The sequence below is a fragment of the Cicer arietinum genome, chromosome 8, assembly GCF_000331145.2.
Source record: "Cicer arietinum cultivar CDC Frontier isolate Library 1 chromosome 8, Cicar.CDCFrontier_v2.0, whole genome shotgun sequence".
NCBI classification, from domain to species: domain Eukaryota; kingdom Viridiplantae; phylum Streptophyta; class Magnoliopsida; order Fabales; family Fabaceae; genus Cicer; species Cicer arietinum.
In genome coordinates, this window is record NC_021167.2 from 21,249,058 (window position 1) to 21,265,606 (window position 16,549).

Genomic DNA, 16,549 nt, shown 5'->3' on the forward strand with positions numbered 1-16,549 from the left:
ATAATAATAATAATAATAATAATAATAATAATAATAATAATAATAATAATAAACGACATTAATAAAAAAAAATATAGGTCATGTCCAATAAACATTTTTTATAAATTTGAGCACAACCTATTTAAATAAATAAACTTTAAAAATAGCATGAGCGTAATTTTTTTATTAAATAGAACATGTCAGACCATAACTCGTGACAGCTTAACCTATTCCCATCCCTACTACCTCGTCAAAAATTCACTTACATCCCAACTTCATTGACCTACTACACAAGGCAATATGATCACTTACATTTGCATTCAATATGACAAAAATAATTAAAAAGAATTTTTTTTTAATAATTTGTAATTGATTAGACTATAGTGTTTTATTTCATATTAACTATTGCATTACTTTAACTTTATGTTTTAACCTTAGATAAAAAAATTTCAATTAGTTTTATTAATTGTAGAGAAATATTACTCACAAATCACTCTCATATTATAATTCAAAAATTCAATATGAAATTTCTTAGACCGACTATTAAAATAGTTAAGGTTGAGCTCACTGTTCCAGTTAAAATTAGAAGAAATCTATTAACCTCAACTCAATATTTATGAGATCATATACAATTAAAACCTAACGTTTGAATCTATGGTGAATTTTGAGGTAGATATTGAAGTGGATCATGAACAAACATCTCTACGAAATTATCAGAAGAAGTTTTAAGTTTGAGATCATCGACAATTGCCAGAGATTGAATCAGTCGTGAAGATTGAGGTAGATTATGAATAAAAATCTGCAGGTTGAGTCTGCGGTGTAGATTGAAGTGGATCATGAACAAACATCTCTACGAGATCATCAGAAGAAGTTTGAAGTTTGAGATCGTCCACAATTGCTGAGGTTTGAAGTTTGAGATCATCCAGAAATCTCAAAATATACCTACTACTAAGTTTTATGTCAAAAAAGAGCTCTTACTAGCCTTTACAGCATCAGTAATAGTGTTTTCACTGAAAAATAACAATAATAATCATTAAGAACAAAAGAAATTGAAGAAAAATAAAACATATAAATGAGTTCGTAAAATCTAGTAAACTTCTAGAAGTTAGAAGTAAGAACTGAGAAGTTACAACATAGTGCAACTGCACTTTTATACAAAAAAATACGAAGAAAGTTAGTTACCTAGATCTAGAGTATCTTAGAGATTGTGAAGATGTGAATAGAAGTTGCGTCCAATATTTTTCAGCAACCTGTTAAACACGAATAGTTCAATATATATGTATATAAAATCACTACAACAACAACAATGAAAATAATAATTAAATGTCGGCATTCAACTTACGAACATGTTGCATTAACATGTCATGCGAAAGTCTAATCAATCGTTAAAAAAAATAGTCATCCAAAATTGATAAATTATAGACACTAGATAATGTACCAACTAAAATTGTGTAGGCGTCACAGGCTTGACACTTTCATCAAACTTAGTAAATAAGTGACAGGTTCCAATGGTCAAGTTATGACAAGCCTTATCAACATCATTGTTCCGTCCTGCATCTAAGTACCTGATCCCAACAAAGTTCAAACAATATTAAGTAATATATCGGCAAGACAGCAAATTTGACTCCTAAGAAAATATTTACTTCGTTAAAGCCATCTTCAATTTTGGCACATAATAGAGGCAGACATTGCAATGTCGAGTTCATATAACAGGTCATTCCCAAATTGAAAAGATCATCACAAGCCTTGAATATATATTTAGAGTAAACACTAAAACACCTACAATTATTGTTTAAATATATATATATATATATATATGCAACATCAGATGAGTATAAAGAATATATACAGTAACACAACTTAAAAAACACATTTTAGCGCCACTAACCTCTTTCACTCTTAACTTTTCTACATCGGCATCAGAAATATGTCTAAAACAGCTTTGTTCAAATTTTAAAAACCAATGCACTTACAAACAAATATAAAGAAATATTAAAATGAAAATTAACATGTTCATCATATATTTATAATTAGCACTATTTTCTCAAGTTCAACACAGAATGTCACCATTTAATATAACTTCTCAACTTCAATTCTATTCTTAAAAAAATTTCAAACTCTTTCAAAATACATGTACCTCTTATCAACGTTATAATTAAGCAAGCCACTCAAGTCAAGCTATAACAAAAGTGGCAAAAAGGAATTTCAATCTTTACCTTCTCAGTTTACGTAAGAAACTTCAATGTTTACCTTCTCAGCTTCTCTAAGAAATTGACGAAGGACATCTTCCAAAGAGCATTCGACAAGGTCAACGACAGTAGATGGATTATGTTTAGAATAAGATGATATTCAATATTATAAATCTAAAAGTTAAATTTGAAATACCTCTTTCATATATAACTATTTTTGAGATAGAGAATTGAAATCATAACGGTCAAGTGATGACGTTAAACCTTGGAGTGTTGGCTTCTAATTTTGATGCATTAAATATATTGTTTTTTTACTTCATCCTATTTGTCCAATACTCTTTCTCATGTGAAATGAGATATAGATTCAACAACTATAGACGTCGAGTATCATCGTTGAAATAGTAATAAAACTCTGTTTTCTTATATATCTCTATCATGCCGATAGATATAAATCCTTATAAAAGGACGAAGACCATCTTCCAAATCATTTGACGAGGTCAACGATACTTGTATACATATGAATTATGTTTAGGATAGGATGATATTCACCTAGGGTGACATTCAATATTATAAATCCAAAGAGTTAAACTTGGGGATTGTGATGTAAATAAACGTAGAGGATTATCGAGTAATAATAAAACTCCGGTTTTCTTATATCACATAGTACCTTGCCCATATATATAATTAAACATTAAATTTGGATGCAATAAATACATTTCATGTTTGCATGTCAATGTTCACATGTATATCTTGTTTCTAGATATTGATGGAAAAAAAAGCTGTCAACGGAGATTTTGACAACAAAACATTTGAAAAAATCATTTATCTATACTAGAGAAAAAAAAAGAATAAACAAACAAATAAGTTTCAAAATATAGAAATGTTAAAATTTGCTCCTTCAATGACCCTATGTTCGTTGAGCCTTTTTCTCTTTGAAGAGTTTGAGAATGGATGTATTAAGGTATTTGGAGAAAAAGGGACTAACCATAAGTATCATTAATATTATCGATGAAATAATGCGTTTAGTATCACCTCCAACACAACTAAGAAATTTTTTCCATATTGTTCGACCTCATGTAAGCAAACCAATGTTATGTATTTATAATTTTGTTTGGCTATGTTAACTAAAAATAAAACAAATTATGATATCATTATGATAAAAACTGTGAACTCACCTAATTAATCAAAGAAATCACACTTGAGAGAAAGAGGAGGTAAGCAACCAAGAATCTCTATCTCAACGATAACTTCACATCTTAAAACGGTTGCTTCATGCTGTTCCTTGAAAGTGGAGATTGTATATCAAAATTTAACTAGGAAGTGAACACAAACAAACAAAGAAATAGGAAAAATATGAAAAGAAACTGGTAAAAGAGAAAAAATCAAAACTTAAGAATATGTAATGTAGTGTGCAGATCCATTTTAAAATTGTAACTACATGAGAATGAATATGAATATATTACTTTCTGAATTATGGTCGATAGTATTCCGATATCCTTCTATATCATTGTGAGGAACTCTACTGAAATTTAGACCGCCAGAATTAAATCTGTCGAATATATAAAAAATAAAAATATAATAAAATTAGTAATACAGTAAATAATAAATTTTAAAAAATTAAAATATATAAAAATTATGTGCAATAGTTACCTTTGTGCAAGTGGAAATATCCATGCACTGGGTGCATCCGGAACAACACAACACAAGTCAAACGATATCATGCCCAATTTTGCAACAACAATGCACATCCTCCCATCGACCTTACATCGGGTTTATAGCAAGGCATAATTCTCTATAGAGTGTTGTTAAAACTGTCAAACCCCAACTATAATGAGATGCTTTATTTAAATCGCCACGATTATTGGATCTGTTTGACATCAACAATCCTCCAATCATACGTAATATATATGCTCGACTGCTTGTTTTTCTACTTCGAATGCGTTTTCACGTATCTTTAAGCCATTTTAATTTAATAAAATTACCTTTTGTTTCCAATTATGATCATTTCACCAAATACAACTTGTTGCAAATACGGTAATATGGCGTCGTTCGGTTTTTTGTTGACATGACCATGACATTTCAATTTATTCTTCAAGGGAATCTAAAATTAATAATATAAAATATAAATTAACAATATATAAATTAATAATATAAAAAATATTCAATATATAAGACAAGACATTAATATAAAATATAAAATTAATAATATATAAAATATTCTATATATAAGACATTAATATAAAATATAAAATTAATAATATATAAATTAATAATATATAAAATATTCTATATAAAATATAAAATTAACAATATATAAATTAATAATATATAAGACATTAATATAAAATACTTACAAATGCTTGAATATATCGACTTTCAGCTCTATGATTTTTGGATAATTCCATGAATAAAGTTAAAGAAAATGTGTTTGAGAAATCGGAAAAAGTGTGTTTGAGAAGTTGGAGATAGTGATTTTTAGATTAAGATGGAGGAAATGTGTTTGATGATGTTGGTATGGAGTGTTTATATAGGAAATCGCAGGGCCAGGTAGCGATCCTCACATTCAGCCAACGTAGTGGGAGGTCGCATCCCCATATTGCGAACCCTTAAGGAGATCGCAAGGCCAGGAAACGACTTCTTTGGGAGGTCGCAGGGCCATGAAACGATCTCTTAAAGGTCGCAGGGCCAGGTAGAGACCAATTGATAATGAATCAAATTGATCTATTCAATCTTTAATCTTGACCATCCAAATTCATTTATCAACGGTTGTGGAAGGTTATGTAAAAAAATAGGAATCCTACTAACTTCTATAAATAGAAAACTAGATCACACTATATCACCACACCTTCTATCTCATCATACATTCTATCAATTACATAATCATGGCTTCTCAACAAGTCATTTGTATTGTTTATTACAATGGTTCAATTGTCGATGGAGTTGAAGGGAAAACATTTGTAAGTGATTACAAAAAGGCGTTCAAAGTACATTTTAACAGCAACCTTGCTCGTCTAAAGAATGTCATTAAGAAAAAGTTACAGTTCGACGACAACGTGACGATAACTGATATAGTTTATCGACACCTTATCTTCTTTGGTGAAAATACAATCAAATTTGAATTAATGAAGGTTTGTAATAACGAACATGTTCAACTCATGTTTAATGTTTATGCACAATGGTCACAACTTGGCACGATTGAGTTATACATTACATTTTAAAGTTGTCCTACTTCAACAAATCAACCATCAACCTCAAACATGCCTAATCCCAACTATATCCCATCACAACACTATGAACCATACTCTAGCCCTTATCAACCCGACGTATATTCTCCATCACAACACTAAGAACCATACTCTAGCCAAAATGAACAAACTCAACATGTCCACAATGTCTCCCAAAAACTTCATCACGAATCTCTCCCAACAAGTCCACAATGTGATCTTCCACTTAGTGTCCATTATAATATCAATGAGGAAGAATTAGGTGATTATAGTGAAAATGATGAAACATACTTCGATGAATCATCTGGTGATTCTGACGATGATGATGTTGATGAAGATATGGAAGCAGAAGATCAACCTATCAACCTATCCCACATGTATTCGATCCACCATTCCACATGAAGAACATCAATCTATCCACCGCAAACCAACCAACTGAATTTGATCACATGTTCATTGACGAAGTCCCAAATTTAGGTGAAACTCTTGAAGTTGGAATGAAGTTTCAGAACAAGGATGAATGTGTACATGCAATCAAGCGTTATCATCTAAAACAATCATTGAATTTTGTGGTGCAAAAATCAAATTTAGAAAGGTACGTTATTATTTGTTCACATCCAAATTGTTTGTTTAGATGTAGAGCTTCAAAACGCAAAAAAAGTGAATTGTTGGTGATTGAAAAATTGAATACACCTCATACTTGCACAAATTCTGCACTATCACAAGTTCATACAAAACTCGATTCTAACATGATATGTGCAAGTATAATGCAAATTATGAGGATGAACCCTTCAATCAAAGTGAATGTCATTATTGCTCAGATTCAGACTTTACATAACTACACAATTAGTTATAGAAAGGCTTGGTTGAGAAAAAATAAGGCAATCGAACAAATTTATGGCAATTGGAAAGAGTCTTACAACCAACTTCCACGATGGTTATTAGTTATGCAAACGTTTGCTCCAGGAACCATTATTAGAATGGAAACAATCCCAACTTATAATGAACATGGTTTGATAAATGGGATGACAATCTTTCATAGACTATTTTGGACTTACGTTCCATGCATATATGCGTTTTAATTTTGCAAACCAATTGTACAAGTTGATGGAACTTGGTTATACAGCAAGTATAAGGGAACTCTATTGGTAGCAGTTGCACAGGATGAGAACGACAATATCATTCTCATTGCTTATGCTCTTGTGGAATGTGAGACAAAAGAAGCTTGGAGTTTTTTTTTTTGAGAAATTTGAGATCACACGTCACTCCACAAGCCAACATTTGTTTGATTTCAGATAGACACGAATCTATCAAAAGTGCTTACAATAATCTGAATAATGGGTGGCAACATCCTCCGTCAAAGCATGTGTTTTGTGTCCGACATATTTCACAAAATTTTGCAAGGGAATTTAAGGATAATACTTTGAAGAACAATGTTATTTCTATGGGTAATAATTTAATTTTTACTTCTTATCATTAATGAAAAATTAAATTATGAAGTTTTATAATTAATGTAATAATGCATTGTCTACTGTTTCAATACAAATTACTCAATCAATGAGTCTACATATCGATACTACCGCAGAGAAATTGCCATCGTAAACCCAGAAGCTTTGAAATGGTTAGACAATATACCGCGACAAGATTGGATTCAAGCATTTGATAGAGGTAGCCGTTGGGGTCAGATGACCACCAACCTTGTGGAGTCGATGAACACAGTATTAAAAGAACCACACAACCTTTCCATCACTGCTTTGGTCCAATCAACATATTATAAAATAAGTACACTATTTCCAACCATGGCAAAACAACACGCATCAATTTTAGCTTCTGGTCAGGTATACACAGAAACATGTATGACTTTTATGAAATCGAAAATACGTAAATCAAATAGTCATAGAGTCGATAGTTTTGATCGAAACAACCATACTTTCATGGTCCACGAGACAGTAGTTCCAAAAAAAGGGCGACCAATTGGTAATTTCAGTGTAAATCTTCCTAACAAATGGTGCGATTGTGAAAAATATCAAGCTAAACATATGCCTTGTTCACATGTGATAGCAGCGTTATATCTGATGTGTACAAGGTGGAAACAGTACTTAAAGTCTACATTGAAGCGTTCCAACCGATATCAAACGAAGGATATTGGCCACAATATGAATATGTTAAGGTGTGTCACAATCCACTAATGCGGAGAGTCAAGAAAGGTCGCCCAAAGATCAAACACATTATAACAGAAATGGACACTACGGATAGAGTCCCAAGAAAGTGCGGATTTCAAAATTGATGTATTTTTTTCTTTTAATTTAATGTAATTTTATTTTAATGTATTAATATAATTTTCTTATTATTAATATTAAAATTATTATTATTATTAAAATTATTTTTTTTAATATATTTTTTCTTTTAATTTAATGTATTTTTATTTTATTTTATTAATAGAATTTTCTATTTATTATTATTAATATTAAAACTATTATTATTACTCTTTTTATTATTATAATTATTAAAAGTTATATAATATTATTAAATTAATTATTTTTATTATTAATAATAATATTTTGTATTTTTTAATATTTTAATTATTTTTTAATTATTTAATAATAATAAATATAATATACTCAATAACAAAATTAAACAACAAAAAAAAATAAAACCTAGTAGGAGGTCACATTCACAGGATTCGACCATCAAATAACGTGGAAAATTTTTGGCTTCAAGGTTGCGATGAACAACTGAGGCTAAAAAGTAGGGCATTTTGATATTATTTTTTAGAAGTGAGGCATTTTGGTATTAATTTAAAAAAAAGGATATTCCGATAAAAAACCCAATTTTGCTTTTGACTATGTTAACTAAAAATAAAACAAATTATGATTAAAACTGTGTACTCACCTAATTAATCAAAGAAATCACACTTGAGAGAAAGAGAAAGTAAGCGACCAAGAATCCTCATCTCAACGATAACTTTACACTTGAGCTGAGATAAAATTTAACCTTACCAGCGATAAAAAATTATCAATAGCCATTCCAAATTCGGATTTAGTAAGAAAATAGGTTGCTGTTCAAATAAAAAATGTGTCTATACAGTTTAAGTTCATAAATAGCATCAAATGGAAGAAACAAAGGTAACTCAGTCGGGGAAAGTGTTTACCGTGGCGGCAGAGAAGAAGCACGAAAACGGCTTTCATGGTTCAGATCTGAGCTCGCGGCGGCCTGAGGAGGCACCGAAATGATGGAGGGCGACGCAAGGGTTAGAACAGAGGGAGAATGTATTTGGTTAAAGTGAAATATGGAAGAGAGTAATGCTGCGTAAGGGATTCCCCACGCCTGACGAAGAGGACAAGGACAAGGACAAGGAGCGTTAGGGATTCCAAAGGAAGGACAAGGATGGTTATGGACTTTGGTTTTACCGAATTGATGGAGGTAGTTTAGGAATTGAAGAACGTGTGAACCGTTGCATAGTGATAATGATAGTGGTGGACGGTGATTTTGTAGATACTGGCAGAATGTATTCCAGTCTCGCCTCTTTTATAAAGAGTAGTTACTAGGGTTTGAGAGAAGAGTAACTTGGACAGTGAGAGAAGAGAGTAAGAATATTGTATGTGAGAGAGAGAATCGAAATTCAAGAGAGTGAAGTGAACCGAGTGTTTAGATTAATAATGGAAGGTGTGAGGGTAATAAATTGTGGGTATAAGGGTGAGACATAGTATATTTATTGTATATTTGTTTCAAGAAAATAGAAAGTGTGAGTAGAAGAAACCAATGGTTAAATGAGAGAGAGGGAAAATGGACTTGCTAACTTTTGCTGGTGGGTGAATTTAATAACTTGTATTTAGTAAAAAAATTAATAATTAAAATAAATGAATAAAAGATATTTAGATGAGAAAAAATTGTTGATTAGAAGGATATAAAATCCACACTTATGAAAGTGTTTGGTGTTTCAAAACAGGATAAAGATAAAGATAATGGTGGACTCCATCACCTTTTGATTTCTTAGCAATTGAGGGACAATTTTGAAGAGAGGTGGAAGTGATAAAAACAAAAACTATAAGTTTTTAGTTGAAATTTGAATTGAAGAGGAAAAATAAAAACTAATGTGACAAAAAAAAATATTTTATAAAGAATATAATTTTAGTTTTTAATATTATTTTTAAATATTATTTTAATTAATAATATATAATTCACTTTCAACACATTAATAGTTAATAAAAATATTAATCTTTTTATTTATCATTCTTTTTCATGTGTTTAAAATGTAAATTTCGTTGTTATGATTTGATGACCGAGTCTCTCTGTTTAAATTTTGTAGTTATTGGTTAAGTAGTTCGAGTCATGAAACTTAATTCTCCCTTGTCATTGATTAGTTTCAAATCCTTGGAACAATTCCATAACATATTGAACTACCACATTTTTTGTTGGTGAGTATTCATCCGCCTCTAATTTGCCTCCCCATCTCTAAATATCGCAAGCTAGAATCCGAAAGTGTATTTTATACTACTAAAAACTAAGAGAGATTAAATGAACATTCACCTTTTTTGGTTTGGTGAAAGTGTCATTGAGTATGTGTCAAATTTGCTATAGTAAAGAAAAGACACATTTATACAGTTTTTTATCTCGATCTTAATTTAAAATCAAATAATTTACATTACATAATAACAAAATGAGTTTAAAACAATCCCAATCAATCAATAGCTTGAGATCAAATGGTTGATATTCGAAACTCCATGACACAATTACTACACCAAATCCAAATCCTTAATTATATTGAACTACCATATTCTTTGTTAAATCTGCACAATGCAATTCATGTTTCTCAACTCAAAAATGAGTTGAAACAACACATTTTTTAATTACTTATTATTGAAACCAACTTTATTCACAACCCAAATTTATAAATACATTGACATTTAACAAGAGAATGAGCAAGGGCATGAACAAACAAGTATACAAAAACTTTGTTCATAGGAAGAGAATTTTAGTCAATTCTCAATCTAGTATAGACCGGTCTTCTACAACTGTGATATGATACTGCAACTACAAAAACTCTTAAATTTAGAGAGAAAATTTTATTTCTTTAAATCTAAGGATTCCTACAACTGCAATACTATACTCCATCCAACCGTAGAAGATCCAAATACGTCTAGTATCTAAAGATTGAACATGACCTTAATGGCGTTACCACCACGAGCACTTGTTTCAAAGGCTTCTTCCACTTCCTTTTGAGAGAACCCAAACCTATGAGTTATAAGTGGTTTTACATCAATTTTTCCACTCTTTATAAACTCAAGGCAAAGAGGCCATGTATTCTTATAGCGGAAAATGCCAATCACATCAACTTCCCTGTATTTTGTATAGTAATAAACCATGATTATTAAACATTGCATAAATTAAGAAAAATTTAAGGTATACCAAAATAACATGATTCATGTGAATGTATTTTTCTTGAATTATGACATGAATCTAGTAAACTTGAATTAATAATGTTTATATATAGAGCATGTTTGAAAAAAAAAATTCTTTTAAAAAAAAAGTTTTAGGTTAAACAAAATTGTTATCTTTCTGATACTTTGTTGTACTCTTTTCAGTTGTACCATTTTCGGAAAATACACAGTTAAAAAATACTTTTGATAAATATGATCTAATTAAATTCCATTTCGTAGAATTTGTTTTTGAAATAACGTATCCTAGCATAAATCATGTTTGCAAACTTCAATCTAATAAGGATATTGTTTTTTATAGGTAAATATTAATGATTAATTTATTACGAAAGAGAGAAATTGTTAGTAGCATGTATCAAATCCTAAACCTCCAACATAGTACTTGTTCAATGTCCTAACCCATATTACCCAGCTAAACCTTTGAGAACTAATAAGAATGTTCCTACTTCATAGTACTTTTTTCAGTGTTCTAACCCATACCACTGGACTAAACCAAGTGTCATTGAACTTGAGGAACTTGAGGTGCTAGTTCAGTGGTAAGAGTTCAAATCTTCTCGGGAACAGTTGTAAAATGACCATTAGTGGCACTTCAGATTAATAAAAAATAAAAAAACCAAGTGTCATCATTACCTTGCAGCAGCTGGGGTGAGTGGCACAGTCATTTCAGAATGACCCATTCCAACTAGACAAACTTTGCCACCTGGTTGAGTAGCAGCCAATGCTGTAGTCATTGTTTTGTCAAAACCAGCACAATCAAATGTAACATCTACACCACCTTCCATAACATTATGTATCTTCTTAACTTCTTCACCTACATCCTGTAATGCAAGTGTATTTGAAATTAAGTTAAACTGGTGTTTATAGAAACACCAATTTCAATTTGTTTGGATAGAGATATGATATATGATAAAAAATTATGGCAATCGTTTGATTTTTGTAGTCGACACTTGACTCCACTTAGGGCATGTTTGAATTGGTTTATTCGAACTTATCTACTGGTATGAGTACTTGTGAAACAATTTGAGAGAACTTACAGAAACAACTTATGAAAAGTCCATTAGTTGCTTTCAACTTATTTCTGTAAGCTCTCCAGAACAACTTATAGCTTACAAAAAAAAAATAACAGTTTGACTTTATTTCATCTTGTATTATAGAAGTAACTTATATCAATGAGAATTTATATGATAACCGCTTATGTTATAAGCGCTTAATTAAATTGTCGATCGACTCGATCCTAAAAGGGTTCTTAGTGAGATATGGCTTTGTTTTTTTTGTATAGAAACACAAGGAAACTATCAGTACATATTTAGTTTTGTCAAAAGAACATGTAATTGAATGCATTCTTTCAAAAACTCATTACAGAAACCAAGTTGCAATGGAACAGTATATATTTTGATGGAAAGAACATATAACAATGCAAACACATAAGTGTCACCTGAATATACATAAAATGAAGAAAACACAACATAGTTATGGCGGCTAGTTTGGATTAACTTCTAACTTAATGGTAATTAAAATACTTTTGAGAACTTAAACTAGAACTTTCTATATACTTACAGAAAAGTCTTTTGTAAGTTTATAGATAATTATAGACAAGTTAAACGAGAGAACAATCGAAAAATCGAATTGCAGAAGCTAATTTTCAAGTTATAGGAGAAGCTGTTGTTTAAAAAACTTATGTTCATTGCAAGAAAACATAGCAGAACTTAAGAACTTTCTGGTTCAATATACCTGAATGTTTGTTGAAACTTTAACAATATCATCAGCACCAAGATTTTTCGCAACAGATAAACGATGGTCGTCGACATCAACAATGACTATCTTGGGTGCCCCAAAAGCGCGAGCCGAAAGCATTGTAACAAGTCCAATTGGTCCTGCTCCCATAATCAACACATTCGTTTCTGGTCCGATATTTGCTCGCCTACAAGCATGAACGCCGACACTTAATGGTTCGCACATTGCACCTTCCTCCAAGCTCACATTGTCTGGCAGTTTAAAACATAGGTCTGCTGGATGTACTATCTGAAAAGAGAAAAGTTCAACGACTCAAACATGTGTTTCATTCGAGATGATCTATTTTATCTCATACAAATGTTGTTAGAAAGTTTAAGTGTGTTGCGTGAATATATACAACTACTAGCATATGGAACTCGTACTCAGCACGGTGCAAGAAAAACGGTTGGTACCGTCTGAAGGTTTCTTTCTTTTTTTTTTTTTTTTATATATACAAAAAAAGAAGATAGATAAAAATGCTACGACGTGGAGCAACATGGATAAGCGAATTGTATTTTATGAATACTATGAACCAACCTAGTGTGACACAAGTGGTAGATGTTTGGGCCCCTTAACTATTTGGTCAGGAGTTCGATTTATAACTGATGCTATGGAAAAACATATGTTGAGAGAGGTCACTTCCTTAAATGGATTTCAGTTACTTCGAGGGATTAGTCTTTGTCGTTACGTGCGGGAGACACCTTTGTTTATATGATGATGGGATTGTAGCATGGTTTTATAAAAAACATGGATATTCATACTTAAATTCATGATTGCTATCGTATTTTACCGGTCAAGATTATATGTACTTGTCAAATTTTGGAACAACCACTATCTCATTCTTCAGAATATTTAGTAACACTAACAACTCCGTTGCAATCTATAATTCAATGTATGTACTACATTGCTAGAAATCAAAGCAATTTTAGTTTTAAATAAAACATAATCCAAAAAAAAATGCCATTTAACATTAAATACCAAACTTGATTGTTGAAACGTGCCAGCATATATCATCCTTAAAAGCATAATATATTCAAAGAGAGAGATTCCAAAAGGCAACCTTATGTGTTTCTATACAATTTCTATAAATGAAGTTAAATTAATGTTTTGAGATTTAAGAATATCAATTGGTTAAAGTTTTGTTAGGATTCTGTTTACATTCAGCAGATAAAGATACTGCTGTTTTGTTAACTGATGCTGCTTTACTTGTATGAGATTTTTTCCCTATGAAACACTGACACGAACACGTAAACACCGATAATAATTTAAAAAGTGAAAGTAATAGAATGTAACTACATGTGTCTGTGTTGTGTCAATCACTGTTGGATACTGACATGAGTTAGACGCCAGGGACGCCTTCGATCAGAAGCGTCAGTGCTACAAAGCTTTTTACAACATATTTTCATTGTTTCTTGAAAATTCTTATATTTAGAAATGCAAAGTACACTTCAAATTGGACATAACAAAGACCTATACTTTGAGAAGTTGTGATTTTTTTGGACAAACCTGATTAGCCAAGGAACCATGAACTGGTGGAGTAGCAAAAAACTTCATTTCAGGGCATAGATTATATCGACCAAGTTTGCAATGGTTACAACGCCAACAACTGATCCCAGGCTCGACCGCCACACGGTCGCCAGCCACCAAAGTCTTTACCTGACTACCAACTTCTTCTATGATCCCGGCACACTCGTGACCAATAACCATCGGTTCTTTCACTATAAAATCTGCACATCTCAGTGTCTGAAAGTAAAATAATCAATAAAAATTGAAACTTTTTATACTAGAGAGAACAGAGATAAGTGCAGGGAATAACCCCTTGAATCAAAAATTCAAACCCAGTTATCAAAGGAATATTATCTTCCTTTGATTCACCAGAAAGTGAAATACCACTAAGGTCTAGGGCAAGTGGTTGGTGCGCATTGTGTGTGACAATGTTGAATGGCGGAATATGGCAGACAGCCAAAAATCCGCCATATAATGTCATTGTGGCCTATGGAGGCCGGCACTAAATTTGTCATTCTAAAACGCCATCCTGCCGCAATTTGACAAAACCGGTGTGTGAATGTTGTAAATCCTAGGATATTAAATTCAATTCCTACTCATAGAAAAAACCAGAAGGTGAAAGAAAACTCGGAGCCGTTTACTTTGTAAACACATTCACCAATGTGTGTTTACTTTACCTTGTTGAGAGACTCTTAAAGTAAACTATTGTCATGAAGATAAGATGAAATGTTAGTGAAGATGCATTTCTGAAAATAATGAAAACAGTTTTTAACTATTTTCATTGTTTCTAGAAATATAAACAATTGTTCACTTCGAAAATTTCTCACCTCCTTATTAACGATGAAAATTAACACAAATTGTAGGAAATGAAAACAGGAAATGTTTTCACAAAGTAAACAACTATCGAATATCCTTGTAGTCAATCAAAGATTACTCAAGTTATCCATGCCAATAGATTATGTATGAAATCACTTGCAGACAAAGATCATCAAACTCATCAAATCTAAGTAATAATGAAATCAGATGTAACAGTAATAGTAAATATCTACCTTGAGGTAGTGAACATCACTCCCACAAATTCCAACAGCCTTCATTCTAATTCTGACATCATGGGGTCCTTCATACATACAAAAGAAAAGGAAGTAAGCCAATGATTTAACTATGATATTTGGATTCTCTTCCGTCGTTTGCTGACAATGTTGCAACAATCAAGCAATGCAACGGAAGAGAGTGTCCACATTTCAAGTTTGAATCCGATTTATTAATCGATTCAAAGTTCCGAATTGTTTAACACTGTAAACTTCGTCATTTTTTAACTACAGAGAATCCAAATCCCAAATCTTCAACAATGAACATAATCCGAATCATGCTGACATTTCAAGTTTGAATTTTGAATCCGATTTATTAATCGATTCAAAGTTTGAATTTGCCTGACTTTGTAAACATATTATCAACTACAAGGAATCCAAATCCCAAATCTTCAACAATAAGCTTAATCCGAACCACGCCCACATTTCAAATTTTAATTTTGAATCCAATTTATTAATCAATCCAAATCCCCAAATTGTTTTTCTTTTAACCCTTTGGCCAAGAATTATTTCAATCAGGATTTGAACTCCGACCCCCTCGTTCGATTTGTCCTTAGCTGAAACTCATTGACCACTTGAAGTGAATCATTTGATTAGACCCTAAACTGTTTGACTATGTAAAGTTGGTCATTTTTCAACCACAGAAAATCCAAATCCTAAATCTTTAACAATGAACTTAATGGGCAGTGTAAATTGTGAAAAGAAACACAAAATAAACCAACAACAATAATAACAATAACAACAATAACAAAAGTTTATAAAACAATGAAATTTATAAGGGAGAGTTAATTAAGATGAATACCTAGAGTAGGAAGATTGAAAGGTTGAATCTTGAGATTGTTCAAACCAACAAGCCAAGCAGCCATATTCTGTTGTTCAAAACTTCCATCTTTATCTTCCAAATGATCATCAACTGACATTCCCCCTTTACCCATTTTTCTTAATCACTCACTCAAACTCTTTTCTAAATCTAATTTTGAAGCTAAATTCACACTGCTATGACTTTTCTTGATATTATTATATTACTATTATTAATTATTAATGATTGAAGTGTGTGATATTGGGTTGTTCTCATTCATAATCTTTTCTGTTTTTTGGGGTTAATTTCTTATCCATGATAATATTTTGTTGTGCTTATCCTTTCTTCTGTCACTATCGGTTGGAATCTCTAAATCTAATGGGCGATTTAGACGCATGTTGAAAGATGATAATTGAACAGAAACAGCAGCACAAGGATTATATATATATATATATATATAAATATATATATTTTAAAAAAGTTAATCAATATATTCCATATTTTTAGATAAATTAGCAACTTAATTTTAATTGTATATATATTTTTTCCAAAT

At 31.2% G+C, this 16,549-nt stretch overlaps 1 protein-coding gene and 1 long non-coding RNA gene across 16 annotated transcripts; both read right to left on the bottom strand.

The window, feature by feature from the left end:
• Positions 1-458: 458 nt before the first annotated feature.
• LOC101503156 (uncharacterized) lies at positions 459-8,684 on the bottom strand. 15 transcript variants are annotated; one of them, XR_012161576.1, is made up of 8 exons: positions 8,544-8,680; positions 8,285-8,450; positions 4,151-4,269; positions 3,819-3,979; positions 3,632-3,717; positions 1,418-3,443; positions 1,162-1,229; positions 459-989 (listed from the first exon to the last, which is right to left on the bottom strand). It is a non-coding gene; the product is annotated as an uncharacterized lncRNA (long non-coding RNA). The 15 variants fall into 15 exon arrangements; XR_012161569.1 differs by having other exon boundaries at positions 3,819-4,035; XR_012161573.1 differs by lacking the exon at positions 8,285-8,450 and having other exon boundaries at positions 8,544-8,684.
• Positions 8,685-10,234: 1,550 nt separating this feature from the next.
• On the bottom strand, positions 10,235-16,305 carry LOC101503369 (sorbitol dehydrogenase). Its single transcript, XM_004513630.4, has 6 exons — positions 16,000-16,305; positions 15,159-15,226; positions 14,110-14,346; positions 12,562-12,852; positions 11,461-11,648; positions 10,235-10,732 (listed from the first exon to the last, which is right to left on the bottom strand). The coding sequence occupies exons 1-6, from the start codon at positions 16,130-16,132 to the stop codon at positions 10,540-10,542; spliced, it is 1,110 nt and encodes a 369-aa protein (XP_004513687.1). The 5' UTR covers positions 16,133-16,305; the 3' UTR covers positions 10,235-10,539.
• Between the last annotated feature and the right edge of the window lie 244 nt (positions 16,306-16,549).